We start from the raw sequence: 21,307 nt of genomic DNA on the forward strand, positions 1-21,307 counted from the left end.
TCCTGACTTGTCTTTAGAACCTATTGTTCCTGTTGCCTTTTTTAGAGGGTGTAAGTGGTACACTTTCTTGTCCACAAAAGACTCAAATTCATTTATATCTCAGAGGGAAGTTCAAACACTCTTTGGTTCATATATCTTGGCACTTAACATAGAAACTGTGAAATACCTTATATACATTTTAAAAATAAATGTGGGAATTCATTTTGATTGATATGCATATTTATTACAAGGATTTTTCTTTTTTTGTGATGAGAGGAGAGATGGGAAGAGAAAAAATGCATGCTTCTTAATGAAAATATATTTTAAAAACTAAAACAACTGGATGAAATAAAGACTTCTTAACCTGGGGTCAGCAAACTTGGTTAAAAAATATAATAACTGTATTTCATATAATTGGTTTCTTTTGTAATATAGCAACTATATTTCAATATAATCGGTTTCTTTTGTAATCTTGTGTAATTTCTTTTAATGTGTCTAAAAATAATGAGTCGATAGGTTTCCCCAGACTGCCAGAGGTCCATGACACATACAAAAAAGCTTAAGAATCCCTGAACTATAGTATCAGTAAGGTCCCTTTCCAAGTCTAACATGGCATGAAACAGTGGCTTTAAAATGTCCCACTACAGTGCACATAGTCTGAAGAATGCTGTACTTAGATTCAGGATAGAACCAGGTTCAAATCCTGACGGTAGTGTGGCCATAGGCATGTCACATTTTGTGGCCTGAGCTTCCCCATTTGCTAACTTGGGTTAAAAGCTATAATATTTAATTCAGACAGTGGTTGTGAGGGTCAAAAGAGAATGTAAAGTGGTACATCTATGGCAACTGTCATTATTAATGATGCTGTTAAAAATAAGCTAGAAAGATCCTGTGAGAGATCTCTCTGTGAGAAAAATTGATCTGAAAACCTTAACAAATGACTTTTTAAAAATGGAAAAAAATCACCAGAAGTACAAGAAAAATTGTAGTTTTTAGTGAGGAAAACTTGCCCAAATAACTACATGTTGCATCCCCAAGAACTTTAGCTAGTATTGAGAAATATTATGTTGTGTAAGTGAACTGTCCCTCTGTCCTCAGATTAATTAAGATGATGAGCAACACCCACAGGGGGATATCATTATTCTTGACATTAAAAAAAAGCATCGAGCAGTGCTGATTGCTTAAACGGTATTATAATTAAGATGAGATGAATAAAGTAAGAAAATGGATAATTACCAAATATTTTTATTTCTATCTTTTGCTCTTAATTACAGTCAGTTCTCCCTTTATGTAAGTGAATTGTTCCACAGACCTCTACATAAAGTGATTTTTACGTAATGCAAACTTGCCCTTACCTATGCACTTTACTTAGGCTGTATAACAAAGGCAATCACAAAATAATATACAACTTATACAACTACACAACATGTAGTGAAATGCAGATGCATTAAATGCTGTACTATGATAATGAACCGAATTATGAAATGAAAGGTAACATGAAGTTAAAGTATGTACAGCACTGTACAGTAAAGTTAACATAGGTGTGCAGTAGGTTGTCCCTTCCCCACCCACTGCCCCTCGCCTTTATCACTGGTGGTTGACTGGGCAATGTTTTCAGTGTAACTATTGAGACATGGTTGAGTGGCCCTTTTTTTTTGGCCCTCATACAGCTAATGAGAGATAGCAAGCAATATTATCCTCTAGTCTTTTTTTTCATTATTCTTCACATAAAATTGAATTTGTGTAAAGTGCATTTTCATAAAGTGAGAATTGTCTGTATTTACAAATAATATTTTTCTCATTTCATATTTTTCAACAGTTTTAATTAAAATTATCTATCTCTATATATAGTTGTGTATGTATATATATATATATATATATACATTTGTTAATTAAAATTTGCCTTGTAAAGTACATATTCAAACACAAAATTCCACAAGAGTACATTTAAGTTTATATACAGTGGCACTGTCAATATATGGCAAAAGTTATCTGAGCAGTTGTATTTATCAGGGTGAATAATGGTCTTTGCTTTCTTGATTCTAAGACTAAAACATAAGTGTCATGATAATAAGGTTTTTAAAAAAATATATAGTCAATAAATAGTCAAAAGTTTTTTTTTTAATGTGACCCTGAAATGAGAAAAACTCCTAATCCTTGACTTTGCCGCTAACTAGCTGGGTACTTTTGGACAAGTCCTTGAACTCCTCAGGACTTCAGTTTCTTCCTCTATTGGGAACAAAGGCCTTGTGGTACAGTGAAAAGAGCACTGGATTTCAAGTCAGAACACTTGGGTTTAAATTCTGGCTCAGCTACCCATGTGACTCAGACAAATCACCTAGCTTCCCTGTGCCTCAGTTTCTTCATCTTTAAAATGAAGGTGTTGGCTCCTAGGTCTGTATCCCAAAGTGATTTTTTAAAAAGGGAAAAAAAAAACTTATTTATATACAAATGTTTATAGCAACTCTTTTTGTGATTGCTGAGAATTGGAAATTGAGGGGATGCTCATCCATTGGGGAATGACTAAATAAGTTGTGGTATATGATTGTAATGGAATATTATTATGCTGTAGGATATCATAAGCAGGATGAATTCAGAAAAAACTGGAAAATCTTACATAAATTGATACGAAGTGAAGTGAGCAGAACCAGGAGACCACTGTACACAGTAACAGCAATATTGTATGAAGAACTGTGAATAATTTAGCTTTTCTCAGCAATACAATAATCCATGTTAATCCCCAAGGACTCATGATGAAAAATGTTATTTGCCTCTAGAGAAAGAACTGATGCTATCTGAATACAGAACAAAGCGTACAATTTTTCCCTTCCTTCCTTCCTTCCTTCCTTCCTTCCTTCCTTCCTTCCTTCCTTCCCTCTTTCCTTCCTTCCCTCCTTTCTTCCTTCCCTCCTTTCTTCCTTCCCTCTTTCCTTCCTTCCTTCCCTCCTTCCTTCCCTCTTTCCTTCCCTCCCTCCTTTCTTCCTTACCTCCTTCCTTCCTTTCCTCCTTCCTTCCCTCCTTCCTTCCCTCTTTCCTTCCTTCCCTCCTTTCTTCCTTACCTCCTTCCTTTCCTCCTTCCTTCCTTCCTTCCCTCCTTCCTTCCCTCTTTCCTTCCTTCCCTCCTTTCTTTCTTCCCTCTTTCCTTCCCTCCCTCCTTCCCTCCCTCCCTCCTTCCTTCCTTCCTTCTCTCCTTCATTCCCTCTTTCCTTCCTTCCCTCCTTTCTTCCTTCCCTCCTTTCTTCCTTCCCTCCTTTCTTCCTTCCCTCTTTCCTTCCTTCCCTCCTTCCTTCCTTCCTTCCTTCCTTCCTTCCTTCCTTCCTTCCTTCCTTCCTTCCTTCCTTCCTTCCTTCCTTCTTTCCTCACTTCCCTGACCTTCTCTCTCTCCTCTTTCTTCTCTCTCTGTCTATCTTTCTTCCTTCCTGCCTTCCTTCCTTCTGTGTTCTTGCACAAAACAATACGGAAATGTTTTACATAATTGCACATGTACAACTTACATCAGATTACTTATGATTTCAGGGAGTGGGGAGCAGAGTGAGGGAGGGACTGATAGAATTTGGAACTCAAACTTAAACTCAAAACTTAAAAAAACCCCAAATAATGTTAAGAATTGTTTTTACATATATTTGTGGGGTATTATTTAAAAATAAAAAAATAAACGTGTTGGGTTACGTAGTCACTAAAATCCCTTCTAACTCTTTATCTCTGATCTAGTCTCCAGGATGAAATGGGGCTTTGTTCAGTCATTTCAGTTGTGTCTGACTCTGTGACCGCATTTGGGGTTTTCTTGGCACAGATACTGGAGTGGTTGGCCCTTTCCTCCTCCAGCTCATTTGACAGATGAAGAAACTGAGGCAGACAGGCTTAAGTGACTTGCTCAGGGTCATAGAGCTAGTAAGTGTCTGAGGCCAGATTTGAACTCAGGAAGATGAGTCTTCATAACTTTAGGCCTAGCACTCTATTCACTGTGTTGTATGCAGCTACTTCCTGGCATAATCTGTGAGGAACACTTCTCATGCTGCATTGTAGTTTAGCGCCAAAGCCTACTAAGTACCAAACAAATGTTATTCAGTTGTTCAGTCATGTCCAATTCTTCATTATTTCATGTACCATATCGTCCATGAGATTTTCTTGACAAAGATAACTGGAGTGGTTTGCTATTTCCTTCTTCAGCAGATTAAGGCAAATAGAGGTTAAATGACTTGCCAAGGGTCACACAACTGGTGAGTGTCTGAGGTCACATTTGAACTCAGGTCTTCCTGACTCTAGGCCCAGCGCTGTATCCACTGAGCCACGCTGCCTTCCAAAAAAATATACTTTGGTAATTTTTATGGCAAGAAAGGAATAGCTCTTTTGGTTCCATTAGTCATTAAATATTTCTACCAGTATCTTTTATAAAGATGATTCAGTGGCACAGTCGATAGTTGGCCTGGATCTCATCATTGCCCTTTTCAGCTGTTCGTAAGATATGAACATAACAACATTCCAAGATCCCAGTCTTAAGAAGGAGGGCACAAACCTAGAAGAACATATATCACCACGTCATTTCATTCACCAATTTATAAGTTAAACTTACAAGTTAAGATAATACAGACAGCCTTCGATAATCCCTGCTTTGCATTTCAGCACCTGGTTGATACCATGCTTTAGGCATTTATATAGATAATCTCAGAGACCCAGAAAGGTCTGTGACCTCACTAACTCAGAAACTGCCTTCACTAATTCAGATCCCAGCTTATCTGTGCCCAACCACTCTGGATGTCTTGTTTACGTCTTGCCATAAGTTCATAGGATCTTCTCACATTCTCTTGACTGCCAGTGGGATGCTAACTATTTAGCTCATCTTCTCTCCCTCACATTCATTTCCTTCCTGCTATCTCTACTATTCTTCTTTGAAGTTCTTCATGGATTACACATTTCAGCTTGTTCCCACCTACCTCTATTGCCTTCTGTATGGCATTCACTTTATTTCTTGGGAGGCTGTGGAATGCCAATGACTCACTGCCATCCAGCAATGGCAGCAGATTGTCCCATACTTCATTTCACATAAATGCCTTTGCATGGACAAACAGTAAATGTTTGTGATATATAAATGACATATGGAACAATAGACTTCCAGCCTGGAACTTCAGATCCTGCCCCTGATGTTAGCTGCGTGACCCTGGCCAAGGTACTTAAGCTCTAAATGTTTATGACAACTCTCTGGGACTTAGGAAGTCTAGAAGCATCAGTTGTTTGCATAGGTGGAGGGAGTTCTCACACCAGACATTCCCCCCCACAATAAGCATTTATTAAGCATCTACTATATACCAAGTACTGTGTTAGGTGTTAGGGATATAAAGACAGAAACACAAACAGTACCTATCCTCAAGGAACTCACATTCTCTCAGGCAACACGGACATAAATTTGTAGCAAATACACACAAGATAAATGCAAAGTAATTTAGGAGGGTATGCACTAACAACAGTGGGTATAAGAAAAGTCTAATTAGAAATTGTTGCTTGAGCTGAATTTTAAAAATGACAAGGGATTCTAAAGAGGTGCAGGTGCAGAGTGAGTGCGTTCCATGAATGAGGGATAGTCAAAGTGTGTGTGTGTGTGTGTGTGTGTGTGTGTGTGTGTGTGTGTGTGTGTGTGTGTGTGTGTGTAGGGAGAGAGGAACTAATACAGAATAAGGAGAGAAAGGTAGTTTGGAGTTGTAAAGGGCTTTAACGTAACATTTTATAGAGAAAACAGGGAGCCAGTGGAGTCACTGAACATGGTAGTGACCTGGTCCAACTTATGCTTCATGAACAGCAGTATGACAGCAGTGTGAGGGATGGACAAGAGAGGAGAAAGATGAGGCAGGAAGAGCAATTAGGTTAAAGATAAGGTCTAGGAAGTGGGGTGATAAGTAAGGGCCTGAGAGACTGTCTTTATTAAGTGCTCATTATGTGCCAGGAAATATGTTACATATGGGGTACCAAAAAAAGGACAAAAACAAGGTCTCTACCCCAGGGAACTGATTCTACTATAATGGGAGAGAATACATGCTAACAACTAAATACCTAGAAAATACAGAAATAAAGAGAAGGGGATGAGTGAGAGAAATGTGGAAGGAGACTTGACGTAACTTGGGAACTGACTGGATATATGCGATGAAGGACAGTGAGGAGTCAAAGATGACTCCCAAGTATGTGCAATTGTTTTTGTTGAGTCATTTTCAGTCGTGTCTAACTCTTCATGACCCCATTTGGTATTTTCTTATCAAAGATAGTGGAGAAGCTTACAACTTCCTTCTCTAGCTCATTTGACAGATGAGGAAACTGAGGCAAATAAGGTTAAATGATTTGCTTAGGATCACACAGCTAGTAGATGTCTGAGGCCAGATTTGAACTCAGGAAGATGAATCTTCTTAACTCCAGGTTTGGTGCTCTATGCACTGTGCCACCTAGCTATCCTTCTCTGGATGCTCCAGTCATCTTGTTAATATTCTAATTGGATGACTGGAAAGATATGGTGTTCCAGGGAAGATAGGCAGCAGTACCAGAACCCCTGTGTGTTAGTTTCTGTCACACCATAGACATTGCTGACACTAAAAAATAAACAAGGAGATAGGACAAGGTTAGGAACAAAACAGGTAGCTTTTCTAGATTCTGCCAAAAAGTTTTTCTAAAAGTCCATAATGAGTCCTTCCTTATCTCACCAAGTCAGAGAATATGACTGGCTCTTGCCCTTTCCACACAAATGAAAGCTGTAATTTTGTTTGTGTCAAAATGCAGATTATTGACATTCTCTCAACACCCTATCTTTCAAGGTCCTCAATTTTCTCTTTCCCAGGACCTCAGTTTACTTGTAGACTTGATTTTGCTGTAAGTCACAAACGTTTCATGTTCATGAGCCATGACATTCCTTTATCTTATAACATTTTATCATTTCATCTCTCCCTCTTCCACATTGACTGAAATCTGTCCTTTGTCCTCATAATGACTGCCAATTCCTCCATCCTTCAATTTTTTTCTCAGACCATCACTCCCTTCCCTACCTGGAACCCTTGATGAGTCAATTGAATTCTACACTATCCTTTGCTCTAGAGTTCCTTGCCCCCTTGTGCTATCTCCTATCATGTTTTACCAAGGTCCAAGCTTGGATTGCTTCCAGTTTCATTATCATTCACTGCCCCCCTTCCCAATCATGTGCTGCTGAACAGAATTGAAGACCTCCTAGTCATACTGTTATTATTACCCCTATATAAATACTAGGTTTTATTATAACCAATCCATTGCCAAGTCTTCTCATTTCTGTCTTGACATTTCTTCCATGTGTACACACACACACAGGTGTATGTAGACACACGTTCATATACACACGTGTATACATATATACACACATACATATCCCCTTCTCTCCACTGCCACTAACCTGGTATAGGCCCTCATCTCCTCACTATGACAATGATTTGCTGGTGGGTCTTCCTGCCTCAAGTCTCTCTAGCTGTATGACCCTGGGCAAGTCACTTAACTTTGTTTGCCTCAGTTTCCTCATCTATAAATTGAACTGAAGAAGGATATGGCCAACCACTCCAGTATTTCTGCCAAGAAAACCCCAAAAGGGGTCACAAAGAGCTGGACACAAGTGAAACAACTGAACCAAAAATTGCATGTATTATTAACCTGTGTGCTTGTATTGGGGGCTAAGAACGCTTATCTTTTCTGCAGAAATTGAGAAATGAAGCAAATTCACATGTTCTCCGGGTAGAGAAAAACCCTGAAGAAACCCTGGATGAGGGCACGAATTAACAACGATTCATGAGAAACCCCAAGAGAGAATGTGGTCCATGTTAACCCAGATCCTGGGGATCTGGTCTATTGGGTATGAGAACAATGGGCTTTATCGTGCACACTAGGATTCTAATGGAGTCCTTTCCTCCTCATTTCTACCAAGATTTGTGTGACCAAGGTGAAACGGGGCCAAGAATTCTGCCAGGAAAAGCGAAAGAAGAAACAAAACAGCAAAATATACAATTCTGTAAACTATTAACAGCAGCAGCAAAATTAAGAAAAATTCAAAGAAATTTCAGAAGGGAACACAGAAACAAGCAGAACATTTTAGTTACGGTCTTATCAAAATTAATAAACAACTTTTAAAAGTGCAAGTGGTAGATATGTGTGATTCTGTGTTCATTTGGGGGTAGGAGGGCAGCGTGGTGCGATGGATAAAGTATTGGGCCTGTTCAAATCTGCTCCCAGACACTGACTAGCTGTGTGACTCTGAGCAAGTCCCTTAACTCTGTTTGCCTCCATTTCCTCATCTTTCTCCAGAAGGAAATGGCAAACCATGCCAGCATCTTCACCAAGAAAACCCCAAATGGGATCATGAGTAGTCAGACACAATTGAAAAGTGACTCAGATATATTCAATTTTTTTCTTGTTTGTGTCTCATGGTTGAATTTATATTAAAAAAAAATAAACCAAATGCAATGCTTTCAAATGCTTTTTCTTGCTGTGGGGAATTTTACTGAGGGGAAAAAAAAGATGGCATCCTTAGATAGCTTTCTTTTCTCTTTTTTTTCCCGGAAACCTAGGGGTGTGTGTGTGTGTGTATGTGTGTGTAAGACCTGCTGTGTGCAAAAGCTTCCCTGTATTCTAAAGAAGTAAGAAAATTTAATCTTAGCTAGGTAATGGGAATTTATAAAGCACCTACTATGTGTCAGGCACCATACTAAGTCCTTTTTATAAATATCATCTCATTTGAACCTCACAACAACCCTGTGAGATCAATGCTATTATCATCTTCAATTTACAGTTGGGGAAACTGGAATAAATAGAGGTTAAGTGACTTGCCTTGGGTCACATTAACTCCTAAGTGGTTCTGAGGCTGAATTTGCACTGAGGTCTTCCTGATTCTTGGCCCAGCTCTCCATCCACACTGTGCCACCACATACCTCTGCCGGAGACTAAATATTTATTAGGGGCATTGTATTTAAAAGAGGAAGGAATCCCATGTTACCTAAAAGATAAAGTGATTTGCTCAAGATCCTATGATAAGTAGCAGAAACACTAGTGAATAAGTCAGTTGCCTATGAAGCCAGTATTTTCTACATTATGTATGCAGTGAATGCAACCCAGAAGCAGAAACATAACAAAATTTTTGCAAAGGATCTGTTTAAATGGTTTATATGAAATTCATATAGCTCCTACTTTTTCTTTTAAATGGAAACGAAATAAAAAAGTAGAATGGTTAAGAATGGATTTAATGCTTCCCTTGCTTAAAACTTCTGTGTAACCTGAAGCTTCCCTCTTTCTCCACTAGGTGATGTGACATTTGGCATCCTTGAAGGAGATGCTGGCTCAACTTCTGGAGGTCCCTGTAGACTCTGAATCTGCTGGTGATACTCAGGAAAAATAAGATGCTTCTAAACAGAACCAATGGGAAGACTGATAGTGGAGGCAGTGAAAAGTTGGTATTGCAACTGATGCAGCCAGCAACAGGACAGTCTGACTTGAAACAGTAAACATCGATATATCTCACCAACAGTGACGCCTGGAACGAAGTGGAGTTTTAGACATGAAAGGTCCTACCCTTTGTAAAAAGCAGTCAGTCCTTCCTGCATGAGCATTGCCCATGCACATTTGGGAGCGCTGGTGTATTGTCCTGGTGGCGAGTTCATGTATCTGGTCTTTACCACATCGACTGGAGACGCTACCACTGTCGTGCAAAATCCAGCACCGAAGGCTGACACAAAGTGGCAAGGTAAATTATCTACAATTGATCAAGGGAAGAGGAAAAGCTTACTTTGCAAGCACATTTTAGTTGCTAATTTTTTAGTTACTATTTTGGATGCTGGCACACTCCTTGATCATATCAGAAGCATGAAAATACTTATTGTACATTCAGATTGTATTATACTGCCCTTGGGATTAAAGTAAGCTATATTCAATAATGTGTTATTTATCTAGATCTACTGAGATGGGCTTAAATTATTTTTATGAGGTAATTTATAGAGCCTTTTTTTCTTTTTAGTAAATATAGTATTTCATTTTTTTCCAATTACATACAAAATAGTTTCCAATATTCAGTTTTTATAAGATTTTTAAGTTCCAAATTTTTCTCCCTCCCTCCCTCTTCCCCAAGTCAGCAAGCAATAGAGTCAATCTAGATTGAATTAGAGTAATAGAAAACATAGACTCTGACCCAAGTTGCTTATGTTCTAAGGAGAAGAATATATAAATCTAGTAACTATTGTAGAGTCTGGTATAATGACATCCTTGGGGATCCATACTACATGACTATCTTTGAAATGAAACCACCTTATAATAAGATTCTTAAGTGGAGTCCAAGGTAACTCTAATTAATTTTTCTATGTATATGAAAATATGTTTTGCATAACTACACGTCATCTTATATAAAATTAAGCAATTCTGGAGGAGGAAGAGGGGAGAATTTGGAACTCAAAAAATTTAAAAAGTGAATGTTAAAAATTGTTTTTACCTATAATTGGAAAAAATAAAAAATAAAAAATTAAAAAAACTTACTATGTAGAAAATAATGTTATAATTAGAAAATTAGGAAATAATGTTATATTTGCAAGATTCATTTATTCAACAAATATTTGAAGCACACAGTATAGGGTAGTCAGTGACAGGAACACAAAGATAGAAACAGAACTAGTCCCTGACTTCAAGAGCTTATATTCTACTTAAGGAGTTTATATTTTTACTGAATTAAAATAAAGAAATCAACAAATTTGGATGTTTACAATGAAGTAGCAAGTTTGCATTTCTAGCACCCTCACCACCAGGACCTGGAACACTTTCTTCCTTTAAAAAAAGTGGTTTAACACTCTAAACAAATCTGTACATGAAGTGTGTTTGTGTGTGTTGTGGGTGTGTTCGTGTGCATTCAACTGTGTGCATCTGCCTGTGTGCACATACATCCTCTACTGAAGTTGTACTACAATATTCATTATTCATGTTGTAGAAATGAAGCAGGTTCTCAGGAGTTACACCAAAGGAGCCTAGACTCTGGCATGTCCTCTCTACCAAGAAAGAAAGATTTCAAGTGCCTGCCCAGCAACATCTGCAACTTGAACATCACCCTGGTGAAGTTTAGGAAGGAAATAGCCACCAGGTGATTTGAATATATTTCATTCATTCATTTTTGGCCACAGTAATGCATAAAGATTATCTACTAAGGTTTGGATGAATTGTGATCTGTATCACTGGGAGAGATGTCTGCAATCCTGAAAACTGTATGTTTCGAAGTTACTGGAAAAGTGAAAGCACCTTGATAGAATTGTGAAAATAGTCAGTTCAATCAAATTATCATTTATTAAGTACTCACTATGTGCTAGGCTTTGGGTCTACAAAGATCACAAATGAAGCTCCAGCCTTTATGGAACTGACTCTGAGAATTCATAATTTATACTAATAGGGAGAAACCCCAAGAGAAGAAAAAATATGTAGGATTGTTTTTGTTATTTCAAATAACATGTTACCTGTTAGTAGGTTGTATTTCAAAAGATTATCCTTTATTAAATCATAGGTTACTAGCTCTGCAGAATTGACAATAGCATTTCTTGCCACATTGGGTGCTGTCCCTGGAAAGAAAGTAAATAATTGCATGAATCTGATACAAGACAGAATGGCTGCTGGACTGGTTTGCTGTTCAACACTCAAATTCATTACCTTTCCAAAGTCCTCTTCTCCCTTCTTCTGATGCTATTGTCTTGTAGGCATGGAAAGTCCCAGTGTAACGGGGTTTGGCACCAGACTGGCTGCTCTGTGCTTGAAGTCTGACTTTTACCACATCTGTAGGCTGAGCCACTATGACTGCCAAGCCTCCAGTGGTGCACCCTGCCAGGATCCTGCTTCCTATTCCAGCTGCTGCCACCCCAGAAGGAGAAAAATACAAACCACTTATTCTAGAGTCTAGTTCAAGGTGAACAAATCTCTCTAGGATGAATCTACAGTAATGAGCATTCAAAATCTGAAATCGATCTTGTTCAGAAAAATTAAGCACCTTGCACATATTCACACAGATAGTGTCAGAGTCTGGTTTCAAACTCAGACCTTTTTGGCTCCAAATTCAGCCTTGTGGAGAGTAAAGCCATAAGTAGAAATTTTTCACACTAGGTTAAACAGGATGAATGATGCCTTCAAATGAAGTGGGAGAATACTGCCTCAAAGCAGAGATTTGAGGACATCCAGCTACTGAAAAAAAGGTCAGAGGGGGGTGGGGTGAAGAGGCAAAAGAGTAGTTTTGTGGAGGTATTTGACCCCACCCCTCAGGCTTACTTATGGTAACTTTTTATGTAAACTAATTTTTCTTGTTAGGTAGGTGCTAAAATCTGTTCTTTCTGTGTAACTGAGTGCAAGCAACTGTCAAACTTCCTCTAAATTTGGTGCTCTGAGGCAAAGTCCAGATCATCCTGCCCTAGTTGTAGCTCTGCCAAAAAGACAGGTGGTCAACGTTGGAGGAAGATCAGGGTTCAAGTCCTCCTTCTGCTGATACATGCTGTCTATGAGACCATAGGCAAATGACAACCTCTAGGTGCTTCCAGGAAGCTCTCTAGATTTAAAATTTAAGTCAGAGAGAATTTGCTAATTTGTATAAAGTAGAAGAAAGTTCTCCATACTAATATAATTACAGGTCCAAACCAAATATATGTATTTTTATTTCTATGTACGGATACTCCACTTTTTAAAAACCATCTCTCCAAGTTTATCATTTATATCTATTGGATTTCTACTGCACAAAGGTCCTCTTCTAAGGCACTATTGGGGCACGAACTTGAGTCTATGTTCAAAAAAGCTATCTCACAGACACACAAAGCTTGGTCAGGTCCAGCCTAGCTTGGTCTAGGGAGGCTCATTGCCGGGCTGGCTGAAGGGTGGTGAATTTTCACTGGATGCCACCTTCTAAGCTATAGGGATGTTGTTACTTTAATGCAAACTTCATTAGTGGAGGGAACACCTATACTGATAAAAGCATAAATCATTGGAGCACAGGAATAACCTATGTCCTTTTGTAGTTAATTTAATTTAATACTGTAACCCCAATTCTGATCATGTCTAAACACAGGGCCTCCTAGGGGACTCTCTATCCACCAGCCTTGCTGAGACCTTGATCCGTTTGTGATGAGGGGCAGATGCTAGTGGGCTCAATAGGGTGAACTATTTCCCTCTCAAATTCCTTACAATTGGGCATGTGGATCTAAAGGGGAGGAGCAAGCTGGAGAGAAGGGGAAGGGAATAAGCATTTATATGGTGCCCACTGTATGCCAGGCACTGTGCTAAGCACTTTTTACAAATGCTATCTCCATTAATCCTGACAACTCTGGGAGGTAGGTGCTTTTATAATTCCCTATTTTATAACTGAGGGAACTGAGGCAAACAGTTTAAGCCATTTACCCCGGGTTACATAGCTAGTAAAGTCTGAGAGTAGATATGGACTCAGGTTTTCCTGACACCAGGCTCAGCATTAACTACTGTGCCACCTAACTCCCTATTAGAAAAGTTGTTGTTGAGTCATTCAGTCATTTCTAACACTTCATGATCCCATAAACCATAACATACCAGTCCCTTCTGCCCTCCACTACCTCTCAAAGTCTGTCCAAGCTCATGTTCATTGCTTCCATGATACTATCTATCCATTTCATCCTCTGCCATTGCCTTTTCTTTTTGCCTTCAATCTTTCTCAACACCAGGGTCTTTTCCAATGAGCCCTTCTTCTCATTATATGGCCAAAGAGTTTAAGCTTCACTTTCAGTATTTGATCATTTAGTGAATAGCTTGAACTAATTTCTTTAATTATTGACTGATGAGACCTCCTTGCTGTCCAAGGGATTCTCAAAAGCTTTTTCCAGCATCACAATTTGAAAGTGTCGATTCTGCACTAAAAAATTGATTCACTTAAAAAAACAAAAAACTGAAATCCAAACACCATGTAACTATGATAATTAAGCTTGTCCCTGAGGAAAAGATGAGAAAATGCTCCTCTCTCCCTTCTTTGCAAGGTAAGAATATTGTTAAACTCAGTTGATGTTATCAGTTTTGCCAAACTGCTTTTTTCCTCTTTGTTAGAAGAAATGGTTGTACAGGAAGTAGAGGAGGAAGGGATAGATTTGAAAATTAAGGTGATATAAAAGCAAAATATACCAATTTATGAAAAGATATTGACTCACTTGGCTAGAAGTCTTAAGCCCTACTTCTTTACTTCTATTATTTAGGTATCATTTCATAAAATATCAACTAGAGATCATAGAAACAAGACAATCAGCCATGTTACATGTACACTCATTACAGAACATAAAATTAAGGTATCTGTTCTGATAGTACTAGTACAGTGCTTGGCATAAAGTAGGCACTTGACAAATGTTTATTGATGGACTGATTGATTCCTGTCACCACCATGAAGCCATAGTTGAAACAAGATAGAAATCACACTTGGCCAAAACCTAGGCTTGAAACTTGAGTGTCATCCTTGACTCCTCACTATCTCTCATCCCCACATTCCACCTGTTGCTAAGTCTTGCTGTTCCTAACATTTCTCCCATGTATCCCCCTTTCTCCTCTGACGTTGCTCCCACCCTGCTGCAGGGCCTCACTGCCCATTGCACTAGGCTTATTGGTTATTCTCCCTCTTCCAATCTCTCTCCACTCCAGCCATCAAAGTGATCATCCGTGAAGATCTAAGTCACCCCACCCCACTCTCATTCAATAAACTCCAGTAGCTCCTGATCACCTCTAGGATCAAATGTAAAATCCTCTGTTTGACATTCAAGTCCTTTCATAAACTAGCCCCCATCCCTCAACTTCTGCATTCTTCTTAAATCTTATTCCACCCTCAAGTGCACTGGGATCCAATAACAGGAGCTTCTTTGTTATTCCTTGATCATGGCGTTCCATCCTCTATTTCCCAGCACTTTTCACGTGTTATCCTCCATGTCTGGAATTCCCCCTCCCTTCTTGCCCCCCTGGCTTCCTTCAAGTCTCACTTTCTAGAAATCTTTCCTAATCCCCCTTAAAGCTAGTGCTTTCCCTCTGCTAGTTGCCTCCAATTGATCCTGTATGTATCCTTTTTGTACTTATTTCTTTTCATCTTGTCTCCTCCATTCCTTTGGAGTGAGTTCCTTGGGAGCAGGAACTGCTTTGCCTTTCTTTGGATTCCCAATGCTTAGCACAGTGTTTGGCACATAGTTGGTGCTTTCTTGTTGTTCAATCATTCAGTCTTATGGGACTCTTTGTGACCCTGTGGACCATATCTCTGGAATAGTATCCAGGGGTTTTCTCAGCCAAGATACTGGAATGGTTTGCCATTTTCTTCTCCAAGTAGGTGCTTAATAAATGCTTATTGACTGACTAATTGAACCAACATACATTTTATTGTAATCTTTTTTAGGTTTAGTATTTAATTCCCATCCCCCCCAAACTAGCCTTTTCCTTTTGATTATTTGTCTGGAGTACAAAATGGCAAATCCTTAGCCTTTTTTCCTACTTCCATCTTAATAAAATGAACTAGAATGAGTAAAGTTAGTTGGAAACCCTTTAGGTTCCAAGGATGTTACATTTGGTATCCCAGAAGGAGAGCTGGAAAAGATGTGGGTCATCTAGTTCAATTCCCAATTTTTCCCAAGGGGGAACAAGCCAGAGATGTGGAAGAGATTTGCCCAAAGTAACCCAAGTGATAAGTGTCAGATCTGGGATTTGAATCTGGTACTATGACTCCAAATTCGAGAATGTGACTTCAAATGACTTCGAGAATGTGTTCAAACAGATGAGCAGGTGTCAGAAGGAGGCTTTGAACCCATCCTTTCCTGATACCAGTTCCAGCACTTTGTATTTGTTTACATGTTAAGTCTTGCCACTGGTCTTGGATGACTCTGGAAGAGAGAGGCTGATGACTTTGCTCAGCTCTGTCTCAACACATCAAGACGTCACCTCATGATGTCTTTGGCCCTCTTTGAAAACAAAGGACAGACAATGGGTTAAGTGTCCTTAACCCTACCACATGGAATTGTCTAAGATCATTAGACTGTTTCAGTCACTGTGTGACATATACAAATAACTCCATACACACACAACACGAGAATCCACCCTCCCTCTATCCCATTACTTTCTCTTCCATTGTTGTAGAACTGTTTGGCGGTGTCATAGAGGCCAATTCTAATGGAGGCAAAGCTCATCTGCCTCTGCAGCCCAGCGTGCAGCCCACTGTACAGACTTCTTGGTCCTTCAGTTTTCACCAGTGTGATAATGGTCCCCAGGACTCCTTTATACCTGACAGCTTTGGTGGTCTGGGCTTCACCTTGGATCTAAAAAGGCAGAAAATGCAGTTGAAAGCTTGGTCCTGAAGAGATACAGGGATGCACCTCCTTCTTTTCTTTGGAGGTGGCACAGTGGATAGAGTACCCTGCCTGGAGTCAATAAGACCTGGCCTCATACACTTACTAGTTGTGTGACCCTGGGCAAGTCACTTAAACCTGTTTGCCTCTTTTGTAAAATAAGCTGGAGAAGGAAATGGCAAACCACTCCAGTACCTTTGCCAAGAAAACCCCAAATTGGGCCACAATGGTTTGGACACAACTAAAATGACTGAAAAACTTTTTCTTGGACAGGTGATATAGTGTGTGTGTGTGTGTGTGTGTGTGTGTGTATGTGTTTGTGTGTGTATATGTAATGCTGTAGATCAGAGGTATCTAATAGCTGTCCTCCCCCATTCCCATCCTGTAGCAGCCTCCCACATTCCTGAGTGGGGCAGGAACCAGATTAAAATGTAATTGGGATATATTTAATAAAATAAATTTTAAAAAACCAGATGATTTGAATATGTTGTTTTCTAAGTCTATCTGAAGCCTGGAGGGATCCTTGTCTAGTTTAGTGGCCTTGTTTCTATTTGAGCTTTACACACTGTTGCAGATTCTATCAGACTATGGATGTGTCAGGTTAATAACTTTTTTCCCTCTTAGTTACAAAAGATGTCTCACTGGAAATATTGGGGAGGGGCAGGGAATGGGGAGGGAAGAGAAAGAGAAGGCAGATTCATGAGAGTATCTAGAAATTACTGTGTGGTATAAAAACAAAAGTCTTTACCCCCCCCCCCCCCCCCTTCTTTGCAGGGATCAAGGATTAGGGGTTGGGCCTGGAGGGTGAGATACCCCATATACTATCAGACATGGTTTTGCTGAACTGCTTCCCTCCATTTTCCCCCTCCCCCATCCCTCCATTTTAATCTTTGTTACAAGGGATGCCTGACTGGATAGGAGAGTGTAGAAAGATATATTTGGAATGAAGATGATGTAAAAAATAAATGATGTCAATTAGGTAAGATTTGTTAAATCTTATTTATTCAGAATAAATTAATTAAATAAGTTTTTTTTCAAAAAGGCATCAATAACATTGTATATAAGTCAGAGGGAATAGTGGCAACACTATTTGTAAAGTGCAAACTGGGCAAAATCTCATTGGTTCACTTAAGATTTCCCTTGGAAAGTGAAATGGAGGCTTCACTAGACTATCTCACTTGTCAGAGTTGACTTTAAGCTAGTTGTTTGTGTCCAACTCTTCATGACCCCATTTGGCATTTTCTTGGCAAAGATACTGGAGTGGTTTGCCATTGTCTTCTCCAATTCTTTTTACTGATGAGGAAACTGAGGCAAATAGAGTCAAGTGACTTGCCCAGGGTCACATAGCTAGTAAGTGTCTGAGGCCAGATTTGAACCCAGGAAAATGAGTCATCCTAATTTCAGGTCCATTACTATCCACTGGGCCACCTAGCTGTCTCAATATTGCTGTTTTGAATGATTGTCTTTATCCCTTCACCCCTGTTTCTTGGATTGGCCCTAAAACTAAAGCCATGTTGGGACATCTGAGGCCAGCTGGGGCCCCACCCCTTCCTGACAATTTTATTTGTCTCCAGACTTCTTGGAGGGGGACCTCATTGGCTTAAGATAAAGTTTAGTCCCATCCCCATCTCCCTTCCCCCATTACCATCTCCCAGAACATTTTGAATCTTCACTCTTAACACATGTGATTTTACTTATCACAAAGCAAATATTCTCTGAGCTATGAAGAGCAGAATTTTCTGTCTGTAAAAATATGTGCATTTCTCAAAAGTAAACATTGAACAGCCTCCTCCTGGTGTCCTTCTGTGTACTGCTTTCTTCCTCACTATACCTCTTTCTTGCCATTAAGACATACACAGCTATTTGGTGATGGTGATGAATCTGTTCATAGAGGACAATAGGACTGCAAATAAAGACCTAAAAGGGATCTCAGAGACCAGCCAGTCCAATTGATCTCATTTTACAGATGAGGAAACTGACGCCCAGGGAAGGGAAGTGATTTGTACAAAGCCACTCAGGTTTGTAGGCCCCAGAGAGACTAGGGATCTTCACATCTTGGATAAGCTTCATGAGTCCTAAGTACTTTTTTCACAGCTCCTCAAAGTGTATTATTCTCATTTTAAAGTTGAGGTCACTGAAGCTTGGAGAGTTTAGAAGTCTTGTTCCTGGTCACATAGCTAATAAGTGTCAGAGCTGACTTTCCAACTGAGGTCCAACATTCTCACTACTCTACCACTCTGCCTTTCTAATTTGGGAATGAGATCTTAGTTCAGGGGCATCCAGAGATCATGGGACTGGATCAGCAATGAAGGAAAAGGGAAAAGGAAAGCTTTGAGCTGCTTCCGATAAAGTTTCACTCATGACTGTATATGTGACCTGGCAACCTGACCTCCTCAGTTTCCTCATCTGTACAATGCAGGGATGGAACTAAATGACCTTTAAAGTTCCTTCTAGCTCTAAGACTATGATCATATCTCTGTCTTCCCTCCCTCTCCACTCTCAAAATCTCTTCACTTAGCTCTATATTTTCCCTTTTGGTTCTTACCTTGGAGCCAGAGCCAGGCTAAGGAGAGAAACTGACCAAGGCAATCACTGGTTGTCTTGATGATCCTCCAATTAATATGAGAATGGGTTTCTAATTCAATCCATTCTTTCATTTATTTGATCATAGACATAGATGTGGAAGAGATCTTAAAGGCTCCCTATGCCAGTCATCTCATTTGGAAAATGTGGGAACTTGGGCCGGAGAGGTGAAGTGATGTTGCCTAAGATCAAGGGATCTTACTTGATTTTACTACGCTTTGATCTTACTACATAGGGAGCAAGGTCCTCCTACTCAAGAGCCAGGGCTCATAGGTTTTACACACACACACACACACACACACACGCACGCACACCCACATAGTAATATATCAATATAGTTATACACATATTTATAGAAAGATATGTATATATTTACATATTTTAGTAATATATTTGTCATTACACACACATGTTTTCCAAAGGTCTTAATGAAGATTTAAACTTAAACGTTAAACAGGTTTAAAACTCAAGTTTTAAACTTGCATGAAGACTTTTGAGATTTAAATTTAAAATTTAAAACTGCATTAAATCTTTCGGCACAATGTATGGCTCTGTCTCTGTTGCTGTCTCTCCCCATACGTAGTAAGTACAGGGCTCCCTGCAAAATGCCCAATTTTGCACACAATAAAGCTGAGACTATCAGTAACAGCCAAGGTTTAAATAGAGGTGGAAGGGATCTTATTATCTTACTTGCAACAGATGATCTCTCCTGTTTGGGGGTGGGGGTGAGGGGCGAGGCTGGACAAAGCCACAGGAGAGGGAACTCAAAGCTCCCCTTCTTTTCTCTTCCTCCTCCCCGCTCCGTCTCCCCTCTCACTTTCATACCTGTAGCCGGACTTTGGCGGTGTCCAGCGGAAAGGTGACCAGATCGGCGATGCAGGCGGCGGCTCCAGCCCCTAGAAATTTGACGCCCGGGGTGGGCGGCAAGTCACAGGGTTTCAGCCCCACCATCACGGCTCTGCTAGGGTTTCCCACCGGGACAGGCTGCTGTGGGGGGTTTGAGGGAGGGGAGCGCAGTGAAAGAGGAGGATTTTCCTCCCACTAGGACCCTGGGGCCGAGGCAGAGACAGGTGCCCATTGTCTGGGCATCTGCATGGTTCCTGTTCGCACGTACACGCTCACTGTGGGCGCCCACGAGGGCTCGCTGCCCTCAGGAAGCCTGGAGTGGCTCAGCCCTCGAGCTACAAACTCCCCTCGATGCCTCCGGGGCTGGACCGGTTCTTTATAGAGTCTCAGACTGCGCTAATGACTGGGGGAGGGGCCAGTGGTAGGACTACCAGAGGTAGACACCTCTAGTTCTTGACATGTAAGAAGTCATGCCAACCTCCCCTCACCAAGCTTTAGAGATGAGGACTCTGCAAGTCAAAGCCACACAGCAAGTATCAAGGATGGGATCTGAACCCAGGTGTTGGTGACTCCAAGGGATGCCCTCTGGCCATCCCGCTTTGTTGCCTCCTGGGGTCTCTCCAGTTTTCCCTCCCCTCCCTCCAACTTTCGCTGCTACTTAGCACTGTTCTGTTCTAACATAAACATCCCTGCCCTGGGTGAGTTGTGCTTCCAGAGACAAGGAGTTCAGCTGGGAATTTGCTCTGACAGTTCCAGTGATCAGCTAGGGGCCATTGTCAATTGTGGTCTTGGACCTGATGACCCCAAGAATATCTTCTCCCACAGTAGGGGAAGGCTTAGATAAAAGGAGTCCATGAGTCACCCAGAACCTGCATGATGTAGTGGACAAAGGAGCTGGCTCCATATTCTGACTCTGATACTTGATTCCTGTGTGGACTTGGGCAAGTCACCCTGGTTCTCAGTTTCCTCATTTTTAAAATGGGAAGAGTAGACTAGGTGGCTCCTGAGATCTCTTCCACCTCTAAAAGTATAAACTTGTAAGTTCCTTGAGGGCAGGGACTGTCTTTTGCATTTTCTGTGTTTAGTACAATGCCTGGCACATAGCAGGCACCTAGTAAGTGTTTATTGATGAACTGATCCTGTTCCTTCCCTTTCCCCCTGAAAGGTAAGATCTTTATAGATTCACTCCTTTAAGACATGGCAGCCTAGCATCCCAGAGAAATAATACAACTACAAAAAGAACCGGAAAACTGTGTTCCTTTGTTCCTTCCTCAGGGCTGATGTTTTATCAGTCTTTCTGATGGGTATTGCTCGTCCAGCCCCTGCAAAATGTTATTTTAAAGTGGCTAGCGGGGCTTGGAGTTAGAAAGACATGGACATCATATTCTCCAGATCATACACCTTTGTCCCAATATCCAGTCCCCTATAGCTCCCCGAGGTGCCTCCAGACCCAGACTCATGTTGTCCAGAATCCACCGAGGCTACTAGCAATGGATGAACAATGGTCCAGTCAGCCAGTCAGCCAGTCAGCCAATAAGTACTTGTTAAGCATCTACCATGCGCCAAGACATATTCTA

The 21,307-nt window shown here is 40.4% G+C and overlaps 1 protein-coding gene across 2 annotated transcripts; it reads right to left on the reverse strand.

Annotated features, from left to right (window-relative positions):
- Positions 1-1,208: 1,208 nt before the first annotated feature.
- On the reverse strand, positions 1,209-20,075 carry UCP1 (uncoupling protein 1). Of its 2 annotated transcripts, none has more exons than XM_072621104.1 (6): positions 19,710-20,075; positions 16,073-16,271; positions 11,644-11,838; positions 11,454-11,555; positions 9,538-9,718; positions 1,209-4,495 (listed from the first exon to the last, which is right to left on the reverse strand). In XM_072621104.1, the coding sequence occupies exons 1-6, from the start codon at positions 19,833-19,835 to the stop codon at positions 4,369-4,371; spliced, it is 930 nt and encodes a 309-aa protein (XP_072477205.1). In that variant the 5' UTR covers positions 19,836-20,075; the 3' UTR covers positions 1,209-4,368. The 2 variants fall into 2 exon arrangements, with proteins under 2 accessions (XP_072477205.1, XP_072477204.1); XM_072621103.1 differs by having other exon boundaries at positions 11,644-11,841.
- Between the last annotated feature and the right edge of the window lie 1,232 nt (positions 20,076-21,307).

The sequence above is a fragment of the Notamacropus eugenii genome, chromosome 6 (genome assembly GCF_028372415.1).
Source record: "Notamacropus eugenii isolate mMacEug1 chromosome 6, mMacEug1.pri_v2, whole genome shotgun sequence".
NCBI classification, from domain to species: Eukaryota; Metazoa; Chordata; class Mammalia; order Diprotodontia; family Macropodidae; genus Notamacropus; species Notamacropus eugenii.

Bases quoted from the DNA above. Each gene is read 5' to 3' on its own strand.
- UCP1 (XM_072621103.1), bottom strand. From the start codon at position 19,835: ATGGTGGGGCTGAAACCCTGTGACTTGCCGCCCACCCCGGGCGTCAAA. The intron at 16,272-19,709 runs GTATGAAAGTGA...CTGCCTTTTTAG, and splicing joins CCGCCAAAGTCCGGCTACAG to ATCCAAGGTGAAGCCCAGAC. The intron at 11,842-16,072 runs GTAATGGGATAG...CTGGGGTGGCAG, and splicing joins CTACAACAATGGAAGAGAAA to CAGCTGGAATAGGAAGCAGG.